General features: G+C 32.7%; 3 protein-coding genes across 8 annotated transcripts in view; 2 read left to right on the plus strand and 1 right to left on the minus strand.

Moving 5' to 3' along the window:
• LOC132939363 (follistatin-A) overlaps nucleotides 1–16,079 on the plus strand; it is a 92,148-nt gene that overhangs the window by 64,184 nt on the left and 11,885 nt on the right. For all 5 annotated transcript variants that reach the window (XM_061006477.1, XM_061006475.1, XM_061006476.1 and 2 more), the window contains exons 3-5: nucleotides 11,803–11,997; nucleotides 13,577–13,804; nucleotides 13,969–14,193. In XM_061006477.1, coding sequence (XP_060862460.1) covers nucleotides 11,803–11,997; nucleotides 13,577–13,804; nucleotides 13,969–14,193 — 648 coding nt within the window. The remainder of the gene's footprint in view (nucleotides 1–11,802; nucleotides 11,998–13,576; nucleotides 13,805–13,968; nucleotides 14,194–16,079) is intronic.
• Nucleotides 3,206–7,547, plus strand: LOC132938743 (uncharacterized). 2 transcript variants are annotated; one of them, XM_061005760.1, is made up of 3 exons: nucleotides 3,206–3,562; nucleotides 3,654–3,957; nucleotides 6,408–7,546. In XM_061005760.1, exons 2-3 carry the CDS (start codon nucleotides 3,659–3,661, stop codon nucleotides 7,282–7,284), a joined length of 1,176 nt encoding a protein of 391 aa, XP_060861743.1. In that variant the 5' UTR covers nucleotides 3,206–3,562; nucleotides 3,654–3,658; the 3' UTR covers nucleotides 7,285–7,546. The 2 variants fall into 2 exon arrangements, with proteins under 2 accessions (XP_060861743.1, XP_060861744.1); XM_061005761.1 differs by lacking the exon at nucleotides 3,206–3,562 and having other exon boundaries at nucleotides 3,571–3,957; nucleotides 6,408–7,547.
• Nucleotides 3,985–7,864, minus strand: LOC132938744 (uncharacterized). Its single transcript, XM_061005762.1, has 3 exons — nucleotides 7,430–7,864; nucleotides 5,489–5,636; nucleotides 3,985–5,117 (listed from the first exon to the last, which is right to left on the minus strand). The coding sequence occupies exons 1-3, from the start codon at nucleotides 7,602–7,604 to the stop codon at nucleotides 4,493–4,495; spliced, it is 948 nt and encodes a 315-aa protein (XP_060861745.1). The 5' UTR covers nucleotides 7,605–7,864; the 3' UTR covers nucleotides 3,985–4,492.

Consider the following 16,079-nt stretch of genomic DNA (forward strand, 5'->3'; position numbering starts at 1 on the left):
TTAACAATATTATCGTTAGGGAAGGTACCTATCACCTAAGTCATCATAATTAATATTCCAATTGTCTTCGGTTTAAATATTTTATTTTATTTTTTTCGTTCTGGTAGTATTATATACATATAACTTATAAGTATAATATGCCTAACAATTATTTTGACGCGTAGGTACTGCGCGTTCTATACAACTGTGGATCTCACTCTTTTTGATGCCCCATAATGTCACCAAGATTTTTGGCTACTCTTTTGTTGTGATAGCATTAAAAAGTGTGTGTACTAGTGACCCTATATACATTTGAGAATCGCGGCTATAAAATATAACTGAGACAAAAAGGACTCCAAAGTACTTAAAATCTCAAACCTTTGTGGTACATTTAGATTTTAGATACCTATAATGTATTATATAATATAATATATAATAATATGTGTGTGTGTGTGTGTGTGTGTGTGTGTGTGTTTGCATTATACTAACGTGGTTTGATAATATGTATATTATATTATCATTGTTATATTGCAGTTGATTAGTGAGCATCGGTATCACGTTTCATGTACTACACGTACCTATAATATGTTTTATTTTTTGTAATTTTTTAACGTCTACATATTATGATTACATTAACTGGTGGATTGTATAAGGATAATATTGTAGGACGTTGACGGTACACGTACATTGTAATCGTTACGCAAAAATGAATAATGATGAATGTACGAACAATATAGCGTAAACAAAATATACATAGGTACTTGGCATATACACTCGCATGATGTATTATAATAATAAATGGAATCTATAATGGAATCTACGTGTAATAATATGTTAAATTTAATGAAAAATTAAATTCAACAATTTTATCTGAATGAAACATCGACCACCGTCTCTTACAACAGTACATTTTTTTTTAAACTTAGATTAATAGATTTTTATAGGTCAAATATATGTATGTATCTTATTTACATTTTAAATTCCAATAATCACAGCGAAGGGAATGTGTTTGTCTATGGCACGTGTTCGTGCTGCAGCGCACCTAACCATTATAATATGCCATATGGTAGTAACTATAGTAGGTAAATTAAGGTTAACAATAACATATTGTGCTGCATCTCTAAACTTTGATGTACAGATCGAACATTAAACATATCATGTGATAATATATCAGCTGTAAGCTAAGGCCTATACCTATTTTGAATACTCCTAGGCAGTAGCATTTGAAAACTTTTAGATAACAGTAAAATATAACGCATAATAAAAGCGCACAATATATTATTATAACGTATATCTACGTTTAAATCAGATTTTCAAAATAAAAACGGTTTAAACAAAGACTATTGAGTAACAAAAAACCTTTTAGATTCTATAATATTGAAATAATTTTATTTAAAACTATTATTTCACGGCGTTACGGCTGATTAGAGTTACAATAGTTAAGTACATACACATTCATATTATATTATAATCATGAGACACAGAGAAACGCAGTTTATACGTTTTATTTACGAGTTGTCAATAATAACAAAATATGTATGACCACAGAACACGGCCTAAAGCCACAATAAGCTGCTAGATTAGGTTTCATCCGCAAGCTATAAAATAAGAAAACTATTATTTCAAGAAAGTTCGTGGTAAACCCATAACTCGAACGCTGTTTACATTTTGACTTTTGTTAATTTTTCTTTCCAGTATACTATTAAATATTAATAATTACCTATAATATACTTTTACTACTCTTAAAAAACTATGTCGGTCTGCATTCTATGTGCCATAATCAACCTTAATTAACATAATATCCATCTTCATATTTGTTGTGTGCATTCAACATTAAAACGAATTTTATATTTTAATATAATTAATAACATTCATTTTTTACATTGACTGGGTCATCGTGTCTGAATAGCGGCGATAACGTTTTCGTTTTGGGGCGGAAAATATCTACCGACGGGAATGTGTAAATTTACATGAATTTCCTCAGAGTATAGAGCATGTTACAGAGTGCGAACAGGCATGTAATTGTTTTGTAATTATAAACTGATGTCCTAACTTTGCAGTGCTTAAGCCAATAAAACAATAAAACTTGTATACAACAAACTCCGAGTTAAACAAAAAATTGAAAATGTAAAATGTGTATTCACGTCAGAATAACATATTATTATTATTATTATTTAACCGCGATGACGCGATCCCACATATCGTAAATTGTATACCTACCTATTATGAAAAATATTAATTAATTAATAAAACGCGATCCATGTTATATCCGCATATGACTACCATGTACCTAAGCTGTATCTATACGCTATACTTACAACAAATATTGTATAGTATAATGTTTGTTTTCAAACAAAACAGAAATATTTATAATGATATTACAATAATGACGTGGCATAACTACAGACATAATGCAAACGATTTAAAATAAATTAACAATAGTTTTTTTTTTTTACTTTACACGGCTAACAATAATATAATAATGTACCAAGTTCAATAACGCATACAGACATAATATTGTTATCATTAACATCGTATGTTATAATATAATATATTATATTAAATTGTTTGTATCGGATACGCATATATATATACAGCCCGTTAATATAATATTATTGCCGTAAAATTCATTGTGATAATATATTTTAAATACACTCGTAGACAATACCGCGATCGATAAGACCGTAACGCATAGTATTATAATATTGTTCCCTAATCGTTTGTTTAAAGCGGTCTGTACGCACAGGCGGTTTTTTTTATTATACCTATATTATAATAATCTGCTGTAAACCTCATACTTAATAGTATTAAGCTACATTTAACAGTATAATACTATGATGCGTGTACAGGGTCAGTGCACCACCTTGTGGACCTCAAATTTGTACACCGAGGTCTCGCGGATTTTATCGTACACGTCGAAAAACCAAAACGCAATATTATAATACGAAACAACAATATTATATAATATATTTTGAACCATATTCTATAGTTTTAGAATAATATTGCGCATTTCTAAAATGAATGGTTGCTCAACAATTGAACAATATACCTACTAGATATTTATATTATATTGGTACAATGGTAGTATATACGACATATGAGGATACCATAAGCCCGCTGCGTCGTATTGTACTATTATAGTACAAGTACCTACCTCAATAATATAATAGTAGGTGGAGCAAATTAATGTTTTTCTACGGGCGACAGACTAAGGGTCCCGCCACATCATGCGTTTTAGCAGGTCCGGGTAAACCGGATGCGTTTAGACCGGATGATTTTGCCTATGTCACATCTATGCGTTTTTGTTCTTAAAAACGTTCCCGCCACTGCATTCCAAGTTCCAAACGCCACCACTAGTCCCCAAATTCGTCAAAAACCTACGACCAATAATTTCATTACATTCAACATCCCTACGCTCTCTGAGTTAGACCTAGATTACTTACGTAATTTATGCAGAATTATTTTATTATATTACTTTATCAGTTATAACGTTATAGGTACGAGTATAATTTTTTAATAGGTACCTAATTAAAGTGTGTCAAAATAATTACATTTTTTTATTTATTTTTTGAACATTACATAAGTAAGTATACTTGTATTTTATAAATGTATTAAATCGTAGTTATATAATATTTTATTATTAATTAGTTCATATTAAATACATTTAAATATAGATTAAATGAATCGTCAAAATACTAAAGTTGTTGCTGTAGCTGAAGCATTAGGCTTATTAGATCCACCAAAAGCAAAACGAAGGTATTGGGTACACCCACTAAATGCGGATCGTGAGAAAATAGGCCAGTTTACGACATTTTTTGAAAATATTAGACAATATCCTGATAAATTCTTCGAGTATTACCGTATGTCGATTTCAAGTTTTGATGAGTTGCTAAAAACTCTACGGCCACATATAACGAAAAATACCACAGAATTTCGTAATCCGATATCTGCTGAGGAACGTCTATCAATTACTTTAAGGTAAGTTTATTTTTTTATATTACGTATAAAAGTTAAGATCTTCAACGTGATATATATTATATATGACTATTAATAATTAATAAGTTATCACTAATCACCTATAAGTAGTTATCAAAAATTAAAAATAATTATTTTTATTTTTTAACATAATTTCCGTATTAGGTTATGAAAATACAAAGACAAACAGTATATTAGGTATAAGAAAAAAAATGTAATACTTTATTTTTATTCAAAGATCAAATAATATTTAACAGTATGGTATAAATAACATTAAAACATAACAATCTTCGTTATTTAATTAAAAAATATAAAAAAAATGAAACAATTTCATGTTCTTACAAAATTAAAAATTACATACTTTTTAATGTCATTAATACATTATAAACACCATATAATATTTTACTGTAAGTATAACAAACCTTGTTACTTTAATATTTATAAAAAAAATTAAAAAAGGTCATGTTTGAATTTAAAATTTAAATGACGCACCTTATTGCAATAAGTATAATTTAAACTTTAATTATGTATCATACTATTAAAATTTTTCAAACAAATCTCCACTAGTAGTAGGTTGTTGGGACTGATCAGATATATAAGTATATGAGCTTTTAGGATATGGTGTGGGATGTTGAGCATTTGGATTGAAATCAGATGAATATATTGGCAAGGGTTGTGGTATAAGATTATGATTTTGATTGTTCCCCAGGCCGGGATTGAACGAAGGACATACATTTGAATATTGAGTTGGGATAGGGACATTCTGACTAGTGTTTTGATTAATGTTAAAATATGGCGGAGTTGATTGTAGTTGATTAGATCCTAATGATACGTTCCTAAAATATTGTAGAGTCATAAGACGAAAATCTGTTTTTTGATTATAGTTTAGTCTTTTATAATCGGGTAATAAGGAATATAAAAATGCCTTATCAGGATCAGAGGTTACATCATCTTCAGAAGTAGCTAAATTGCTTAGTAACTCTTTTTGAAATGGTGTCATCTTTTGTACCTTGGAATTATTTTGTTTTTTACTTTTTGGAGTTGAATATGTGTCGAATTGAGGTGGCATAATTTCATTATCTAAAACCAGCTCGTAGGATGAATCTTCTCCACCGGTATTTTCTCCTTCTTCTTGTACACTTTCATTGAAATTACCTGTCGTCCTATGAGCAAATAAATAATAATTCATCTAGTTGCCATTACTAGTGATGTACATTTTCATGAATATTTTTTGTTATGAACTAGATTTTATAATTTCTGATATTAATTTCATATCAGATAAAACTAACTACTCTGCAGAGGCGTAACCGGAAATATTTATAAAAAAAATAGTATGTACAAAATGTATCACAGTGCAGTGGTCTGGTCTTGGGGAATACATTTTTTAGTAATTTTTAACAAAAACTGTGATTTTTTGGACTCAAATTCAAAAAATTATTTTTGGATTTCAGCGTATTTTTAAAAATCTAAAATTGTCGAGTTTAGATTGCATTATGAATATGTTTGTAATAAATATCTTTATTAATATAATTACCTTCTTTTTTTAATTATGTGCTGCAAGAACGTCAGTGATTCTGCGTATACATAATTTTTTCTTTTAGCACTATCACCACTTTTACCCTGATTCATAAATTTTGAATAGTGGTCTCTAATATGTCTCCATTTAGCTTTCAGATCGGTCACTATAATAATATTAATTTATAATATTATAAAATATAAATAATTAATCAAATCAGTATAAAACTGGATATTTCCGTGAAACCTTGTTTAAAATTTACAATCCTTCGAAAAAATGTTGAACATTTTATAAATTTTTAACTACAAAATAATTATTAAATTTTAAATTTGATTAATTTTGTCAAAATTCTAAGTCTAAATGCTTATAAAAAAAATTGTGCCTATGTATTTTAATATTTTTCAATTGCTATTGTAAAAATATATCAGGAGTGTTGTATTACATTTGCACGCTTGTTGACCCAACAAAAAAAATTTTATTGATATTAATTATAGAATAAAAAACTAAAAATGACCGTCAATAGCTCAAAATAAGTCAAAATATTTTTAAAAATGTTATGTTGTATAGAATATGCTAATAAAAACACTCAATAAAAATGCCATGTATCAACAGAGTAAAACCAAAAACCAAAATTAATTTTTTTGAAAACCGTTTTTTCTAATTTTTTTTCTCCTCATGCTTTTGAAAACTACTGGGAATTTTTAATTTCGACTGTATGTACCAACAAGATTCACTATCCCATCGGAAAAGATACTAAAGTTGAAAATATCGAATCATTATTTCGACATCTTATCGTGTACAAAGACACAAAAAATAAAATTAAAAAAACAAACACATTGTAAAATCAATACGTTCATTGTTACGCTCAGGATGTAAAAACTAAAAAAAAATTATTCATCAAAATGTATTTATTAATTATGTATTTTTTGTTTATTAGATATTTATCAACTGGTACGTGCTTCGCTGCATTAAAATTTGATTTTTGTGTGGGAAGAAGTACGATTGGAGTGATCGTAAAAGACACTTGTAAAGTGATATGGTCAACTTTAAATTCAAAAGAGATGCCTAAACCGACTAAAGAAGATTGGGTGGAAATATCAAATATATTTTATACTAAAACAAATTTTCCAAATTGTCTAGGAGCAATAGACGGAAAACATATAAGGTGTAGAAATCCTAACAACTCCGGTTCGTTCTACTTTAATTATAAGAAGTATTTCTCTATCGTTTTGATGGCAATAGTTGATGCAAATTTGAATTTCGTTGTAATCGATGTGGGTTCATATGGTCGTGAAGGGGACTCCAATGTGTTCAAGGAGTGTGCATTTGGTAAACAATTATATGAAGGTAAATTGAACATACCAGAACCAGTTACTTTACCAAATACAAGTACCAATCCACAACCGTATGTGTTTATTGGAGATGAAGCGTTTGCTTTACATTCAAATTTACTTAGACCGTACCCTGGACGTAACCTTACTGATTCTCGAAGAGTGTTCAACTACCGATTATCCAGAGCAAGGCGCACAGTCGAATGTGCCTTTGGAGTCCTCGCGAATAAATGGCGTGTTTTACATACGGCTATCCAGGTGGAGCCAGATTTTACGGACGACATTATAAAAGCATGTTGCATACTGCACAACTTCGTTCGTAAAAGAGATGGTATAAATTATGAAGATTCTGAAACGCACAACTTAGAAGATATTGAAGCTCGTGGAACAGGGACTCGTTCGCATGGAATTGAAGTGAGGGATTACTTTGCCAACTACTTTATGGGCCCAGGAGCAGTAGATTTTCAATACGACATGATTTGATTTTTAAATAAAAATATAAGTTCTAGAATAAAATTATTTTTAAATTTAAAAATGTATTCAATAATTTAATTTATATCTACATGATATAATAATATAATAATTGTAAACAGTATAATAAATATAAAATATAACTTAGAATACTTACCTTTACTTTCTTTTGCATGTTCTTCAAGCTCACTCCAATCTTCAAACATGTACTCACCAATCGTGTTCCAACTTTTTTGTCTTATATGCTTATCCATATAATCTTTGGATCCAATTTTCCATATGGAAGGGTTATTTTGTACACATGATATAAATTTATCGGTATCAAAAACCATTTTTCAAAATATAAATATTTAAAAAATATGTCTAGGTAAAATATTCAAAAAACGCAGCGGCCAAAACGCACAGTGTGGCATACACGATTTAAAATAATGTGTTTTGATGACTTGTCCTGTCGATTCGTTTCCCGCCCGACCGCAACATGATGCGGTCGGTCAGCGGCAGGAATCGACCGGTCCCGACAAAACGCTCTAATATAGCACCTATGATTAGAAACTATGCAAGTTGTTGTTCCGGTCGACCGGATGCGTTTTACCCGGACCCGCCAAAACGCATGGTGTGGCGGGACCCTTAGGAATTTACCAGACGGCACCCACCTACCATCATTAATTATCCATACAATCTCAAACATGTCTATATTTATTGCTTTATGACCTTATCATAGAACATTATCTACATTTTGAATTTTGCTTTACAAAAAACCGCTATAATGTTTGTATATAAAAAATATATGTATATATATATAGCTTTATCTTTATCAAACAGAATGACAAGCTAATCGGGGAAGATAGATTATGTAATATTAAAGTAATATATACTAATACAAGTTAGTGAAGTTTTGGTCAAAAGTTTATTAATTATTTATGGGTCCTGTCAATTTCAACTCTTTGCCGATTGATGTGAAAAATATATTTTTTATTTTAATATTAACATAAAAAAATGTATCGATGATTTTTTTATTTAGTGAACTAAGTAAATGTTTATTCCAAGTAAAATATATACAGTGTTTGTTATTATATATACTGATATATAAAGCTGTAGAGTTTGTGTGTTTGAACGCGCTAATCTCAGGAACTACTGGTTCGAATCGAAAAATTATATTTTGTTGGATAGTCCATTCATCGAGGAAGGCTATAGGCTATATAACATCACGCTACGACCAATTAATAGAAATGCTCAAACAGGGATTTTGAGATTTACGATGGAAATATTTGTTTATAAATGGTTGCTATTGGTTAATCAGTCAGATCAGGTACAAGCATGCATCAAATTGAATTTTTGCACATTGCCTACCAGGGTGGCTGAGTTGCACGTACTGCAGTGAGTTACGCCAAAAGGGAGTTGAACAATCAAAATTTTTTGTCATTTTTTATGGGCCACAAGTGCGCTGGATCAGATATATTATATATAAATGAATGTTTGTATGTAGATCTCTGGGAAGAAGTTAGGCTAATTTAAAAAGGGTTAAATTTAGTTTTTTTTATTCATCGGATTTTAGTACGATTAGGATTATGTATTAATTGATTATTGATTATATTAATCCATCGTATTATATCAAAATAAACTTGGTATAACTTTGTTACTTTAGAGTTAAATCATACACTTACGTACAAACAGCACTGGGTCCGCGATCTAGATTGCCTACCTGATAATATATGGCTGCGAATCAGAATTTTTAATCCAGGCAACAGAAAAGTTAAGATACATTTTGAACACCATTGAATTGAACAAAGTTTAAGTCATATAGAGTTGGTACATTTAACGGGCAACGAAGTGCACAGGATCAGTTATAATCATATCGGCAAATCATCTATCAATTTTGATAGATAATCCAATTTTACGGAATAAAGTTTTTTAAAAAAAGGTTTAGTATTCATCCCATTAATAGCCATACATTAGTGATTAGTGTATGGTGAGTATCATCGTTTATATTTCGATTTACGAAAATCAGTTAATACATTTTTTGATTACTTACGAATGTCAGTATTAATAATTACGATTTTATTCTGAGTAAAATCAACCATCGTATTAAACTTATACAAATGTTTTGATTCGTCAAATCATACTGTTGATACTCTACGTACGTACCAAATGGTGAAATAGAATTAATTATGAAAATAAATAATATCTAGTAAACTGAAATAGTAAAATCTGAATTGTGAATATACTCTGAAAACCAAAACACAGAATTGTCTGAAGTCAGTCATAATGATATTTGAAAAAATTCATTATATGAATATAATATACTTAACTATATCCATGATTATCAACAAATACCATGACACGACGAAAAAACACAACACGACGGTAAAAACATGACATGACACGAAAGAGGTTCCTTTGCAGTCTGAAGAATATACCGTAGTCACCACGCCTCCGCCACCGCCGCCGTCAGAATTTTCACAGCGTCTGCAGTGAATGCGGTCAAACCTCTTCCGTGTCATATAATATCAACCCCGACCGCACACACTTGGAATTTTTGGAAAAGTTGTGTGCAGAAGAAATGCTTACAGTGTGTAATAAAAGGATGTGTTTGTACGACTGCAGTTGCCAATAAAAAATTGCATGGTCTTTAAGTTATATTGATATCGCCAAAAAAATGTATAGGGTGTTACCCGATACCACAAAATAATATTGACTGTTTCCGCCACGGTCTTTTTCCTCTAAAAACAAAAAGGCACGATTTCCGTTTCCGTCAAAAAAAGTTTGGAAACCAATTGCTTTAATTTTTGGACAATGTTTAATATATTAATATTATATTATAATGATAATGTAACGAAAAAAACTTAATTGTGATTGGAAATTTGTAAATACCTAATCAAGTTGACCGTACAACAATGTACAACAGTGATGCACCCTGCACCAGTTTGCGGAGCTTTTAGTGCCAAAAATAATTTTGAGTTTTTGACAGTAATATAAAAAACGTACCCTGAAGATACCCCAAAGGTCGATTGGAATGTCACGCTTTCTGGAGGCCACGAAAGACTATATACTTAAATATAACACGCTTGTCCGTTCGCTCTGCACTTGACGGTACCTATGTGATTCACAAAGATATTAATGGTTGGCGGTGTCCTATGATTGGAAAAGACAGTTAGTTTTAATGGTTAACCAGCCATTATTTAACCACTAACTGCAACCGATAAATTCACTATTTGAGTCAAGAAAAAATAGTTCAAGCTGTCACTTCCGGCCGAGTATTTAGCGCCGTTTATTTGGATTTCGTACGGCCGCTTCAGCAACGGTGACACATTGTTTGTAACCGCATAACCGATGTCATGGTTTCGGAGACTCGGGATCAGTGCACAGTCTGGTCTGAAATAATATAGTATAATGTAATAACTAATAGGTAGGTACAAGTAAAGTAATTATGAAGAAAAAAACGTAAAGTTAGTAGGTACTTATTTTATGACTGTATGTTAAAATAAAAATAACTATAACACCGTTTGCCAATATTATTTCGTAAGCATTTTCATCCTAAAATTTTTTTTTTTTTTGTATTTGTTCATTGAAACGACCTCAAGGTCTTCGTCAATGCTTATCACAAGTGGGTAGTAGGGAGACCATGTGATCTATTTATCTATGTATATATATCACTATATACATGATACTACTCCCCTTCTCCAAGAGGAGACATGTGTGGTCTATCCCAGTGGAGTGGGACCTAGTTGGAAACCGGATGACGCAATCGGACGACAGCATGGGGATTTTTGGTGGTTGCGTAGAACCACACAATTTTTTTGCACTTTGCTATGAATCGAACCGATGACTGTGTGAGTCGTAGTCAACTGCGTGACCACTGCACCACTCCGGCCCCTATCCTAAAATTTAATACAATTTTTTTTTTCCAGTGTGTGTTATTAAATTACCGATTTTTTTTTTATTGATTAACCTTCTGTAACTCAGGCCATTGGGTGGTTTTTCAACTGTGGGGGAGGGTACTGTAGGTTTGATAAATACGTGTGTTTTTGGTTTTGAAAATTGGGCATCCGTAGGTTTCTATATAGTTGCCTGGCCAGAGATAGGAGCCGCCTGTCGAGATTCGAACCGCCGACGGTACGCGTCGGAACCGACGCCGTAGTCCTCGTGGCCACTCACTTTTTGTATAGTTCGGCGCCACCGATATAATATTCTGTATATTATTATTAATTTCTACAGGTTTCACACTACACACACACACACACACACACACGATTTAATTTATTAATTTATAACTTAATAATTTAGTGTTATACAAAGTTAAATACAATTATTAAAAGTAAAAATAAATATTATAATATTATAACTAGATGCATGATAGCGAGACTAAATGTTAAAATTACACTTATATTTGGTTATGAGTCAAAGTGGATTCTAAAAAATTCTATGGAGGGTATGTTTATGTCATGGTATAAAATTAAATTGAAAAATGGTTGATTTCTAGTGGTTTTAGACGGTTCAATATTATAAAGTTTCGTTATTCTGTTGTTGCAGGTGGCATGTGCTGGGGATCGATGGGTAAAAATGGCCTGTGCAAGGACTTGTTGGCTGAACGCCTGTCGAAAGAACAGTGCTGCAAGTTGGGCGGCAGTTCCGTTTCCACGTCCTGGAGTTCGACTGACTTGGACCCTGGGGCGCTGTTTTTCTGGCGTGTCTTGGGCGACGGAGTACCGTGCGCAAAGTGCAAAGGTAATTTATAGCTAACAGCCGAATTCTTATGTTTGTATATATGCAAAGTAGGAAATTGGGCATTGTGCACAATACCCGTTTTTCGAGGGCAAAGTTGGAATAAGTTAACATTGTCCGGGCATTGTATACTGTGCCCATTTAGATTTGGGCACTGTACGTTAAATGATGAATATGTTAAAAATAAAATATAACATTTTACTGCATTTTTAATAGGTACATTTAATTTTTTTAACGTTTTTTAAAACTATTATTTAAACATAAACTACAAGTTATATTTGCTTACATTAGATTGACATAGTATAGAATAGTATTAGAATCATAAATACATTTCAATTTGTATAAATATATAAATAGTATGTTTATTATTGTTATTGCAATTCACCCGTGTACCAGTGTATTTTAATGTAAGTAGTAATGTACAGTAGTGGTGATGTATTGTCGTATACTCGTATTGAAAGATCATTATTCATTTATTAAAATAATTTTTTTTAAGTGTCATATATAATATTATAGTAGCCAGTAGGTATTATGAGTACCTACAAGCTACAATAAATTGAAAAGTTATTTGTTCGTTATTACTCTCATTTTTATTGTGTATTACCCTCTCAGTAGATACTTCGTTATATTTTAATATGTTTTTGGGGTGGTTACCAATTTTTGTGAGAACGATTTTTGTAACGCTTTGCTTATTGCCATATAAACGCAAATCAACAATAAAAAAATTAAATTAAATTAAATTCATAACAAAATGTTGCATGTTACTCATAGGCGCATCTAGGTAGGAGGGGGCTGGAGGAAAAGCTCAGCCTCCCCCCAAAAATAAATTATTTAATTGTTTCCTAAAATATAAACCTTTTAAAATTAAACTGTAGTTTCTTATTTTTTTGGGGGAAAAAATGTAATTATTTAATTTTTATTTAAAGTTTATAATTTTTTTATACTGCCTATCATAATTAATATGGTAAAATATATCGCTAGCTGTATGCCCGTATTTAATTTTAAGGAAAAGATTTATATCAGTACATTGGTACGAATATTGTGCATAATTTTAAAGTGTATGTACTGAACTGTAATATACAGCCAGTATGTTATTATTGAGAAAAATGAAACTTAAGTAAATAAATATATTTTTTTTGCATAATTTTTTGTTATATTCTTAAGTGAATATATATGATGGCATGGGGGCAACGCCCCCCCCCCCCCCATTCCGTAGTAGTATTTATGTAATATCAGATGGGGGCTACAACTCCCCTAACATTTTAGCCCTAGTTGCGCCACTGATACTACTATATATTTTTCCATTACACTATATTATGACCAAAAATATAACCATGGTTCCTTGATACTCCGTCCTCCAACTCACCTTAAATTGTATATCTAACTAGCCCCCCTCCTTATTCTTATTACAACTGTAGTATTTAAATCACTGTGTACCTACTGTCGGAAATTCATTTTTCCTGATATTAACTATATATACCGTATAATAATAGCTGCAATCCATTGAAGCCAATTATTGGTCGTCTTTATTCATTATTGTGATTTAAAATTATTACTCACTCCACGTGTACACGTTGCGCAGGATCGTGCACGGACGTGGAATGTGTTACTGGCAAGAAGTGCGTTATGCGATCCGGCTCGCCAAAGTGTATCTGTTCACCTAACTGCAAGCAACGTGACGGATTCACGGTCAAGGGTCCGGTGTGCGGTACGGACGGCGTTTCATACAAGTCGCACTGCCGACTGAAAAAGAGATCGTGTCGTACCAGAGACCAATCTTTGGTGGTCGACTACCACGGCCTGTGTCAGAGTAAGTACTCGGTACAAAAATAAAATACAGGTACCTAAGTGTATTTTATTATGCGAGTGCGAAAAATATAATACTATAATAATTGTTTATTTTGCAAGTAAAAAATGTCTGCGGTATATGGGTTTAATTAAAAAAAAAAAAAAACTATAATTACTTTTGTACAGGTTCGTGCAATAAAGTCACCTGCCCGGGAGGCAAGTACTGTCTACAGGACCAGAACCTGATGCCGCACTGCGTCAAGTGTGCAACTTTCTGTCCTCCGGGCATGTCGCCGTCCAGGCTGGTGTGTGGGTCGGACGGCAGAACGTACCAGAGCGCGTGTCATCTGCGCGAAGCCGCCTGCCGGGTGGGCAAGGCCATACCGATAGCGTACAAGGGGCTTTGCAAGAGTGAGTACCAAAACGAAATCATATAATAATAATATAAATAAAATGTATCGAGTTGTAGATAATAATTATTATAATATGGGAATATTAAGATACACGATTATCGTCAAAATGTTTCATTAAAAAAACCTGATGCAGCTGGTACTGCATCCTACAGCAGGTCTTAGGTTATGCAACATTGCAATGTCCGCCGATCATTTCGTAACACGCGGTACTTGAGCAGGGTGTATAGTCTGATGGATTTTGGTAGTCAGCGGTAATCTCCGATTTTCCTCGATTGATTCCCGACATGTTTAGGGTTTTCAAACTGTTTGTTTTCGATTTGGTTTCGGCTCTATATAACAATAATACAGGTTTATTATAAACATTGTCCGCCGACCACCGTAGCCAGATTTTTAATATTATTTTACAATGTTCAAAGACGATGTGTATATGGCTATGGCGTACACGCAGGTCGTCGTCGACAGCAAATGGCTTAAAATACGAACCGTTAGCGTCTGGCCGTCGACAAATAAGACGTTACGTACCTATACATATATAGATATACGACGTATTATTATGTTGTATACATTTTAGTGTTCGAACACACCCGACGCCGCTGGCGGAGACCATAATATAATGTCTATACCGTATAGTAATATTGGGGAGTAGTGTTTTATTTTCTTTTACTGTTCGCGACGATAAATATACACATACATAAGTATTATATATGATATGGTCTATCGTCGCCAATCTCCGAGTCGTAAACGATGATGACGGTCCGCACTCCGCAGAGTGTACGATAATAATATAATAATTACGACGTGGTCGTATACTTATTACACGACTGCAGTAATATGCATAATACGCGTACACAGGTACAACACGCACACATCATAATATTATTATTATTATTATTATTATTACAATATCGTGAGAATTCGGTCGTATCATAATATTAATATCACAAGCTTGCCGACGGGCGCGCGCAGGAGATATATTATAAATGTTCATATTTTTGTATATATATATATATAGGCATGCCGCGCCCCGTAGTAGGTAAACGCATATACATGTACACACATTATGTTTATGTACATCGTCATATATAGGTACTGCACATTCGGCACAAATGGCGTATATTAGCAGCAGGTAGACATTGGGCAGGTATAATAATAATATAACGCGCGCGGTGTATAATAATACACACCGCACTAAAGCGAAAGAATGAAAAAAAAAATACGAAATTTTAGTATCGGCTCGGAATTATTACCGAATCGCACTCGTATATGTACATTCACGGGCACGCTAATAATAATTACGTTTTTCCGCGCAGCTTCTCCTCCTCGGGCCGTACCATATTATATTATGTATATGAACAGCATATACTTTATTATTGTTATTGCGGCGGCGGCGGCAGCAGACTATGTACGCGTTTTATATGGACGTTTTTATAGTGCTGCTGCGGCGGCGGCTGCGATATTATTATTATTATTATTATTGTATTATTATTATATGTGTGCACAACACAACACTGTATTATACCAGTCGGTTTCATTAAGCCGTCTAGACGCTCCGGTGCAGCAACAAAACTCGCGCGCCGCACACCGCCACCGCCGCCGTCGTCGTCCGTGGCGTTTACTACCCATCAAAACTTGCCCGTTTTATATAATACGCACACACACACACACACACACACACACACACACATAAATACGGGTGTGCAAGTGTGTAGGTATATTTAATATCGCTTAAGTATTATTATAATAAACACAACCCCGCCTATTGCCCACCCGCCACTGTCGTCGCCACCACCTGTTTTTTTCGCAGACCATCGCTTATATACGCGTCGTCGTGTGTGATGTATATAATATTACGCGACACTGTTGTTTTTCGTTTTCGGACGTCGT

This window comes from Metopolophium dirhodum, chromosome 2 (assembly GCF_019925205.1).
Source record: "Metopolophium dirhodum isolate CAU chromosome 2, ASM1992520v1, whole genome shotgun sequence".
Taxonomy (NCBI): Eukaryota; Metazoa; Arthropoda; class Insecta; order Hemiptera; family Aphididae; genus Metopolophium; species Metopolophium dirhodum.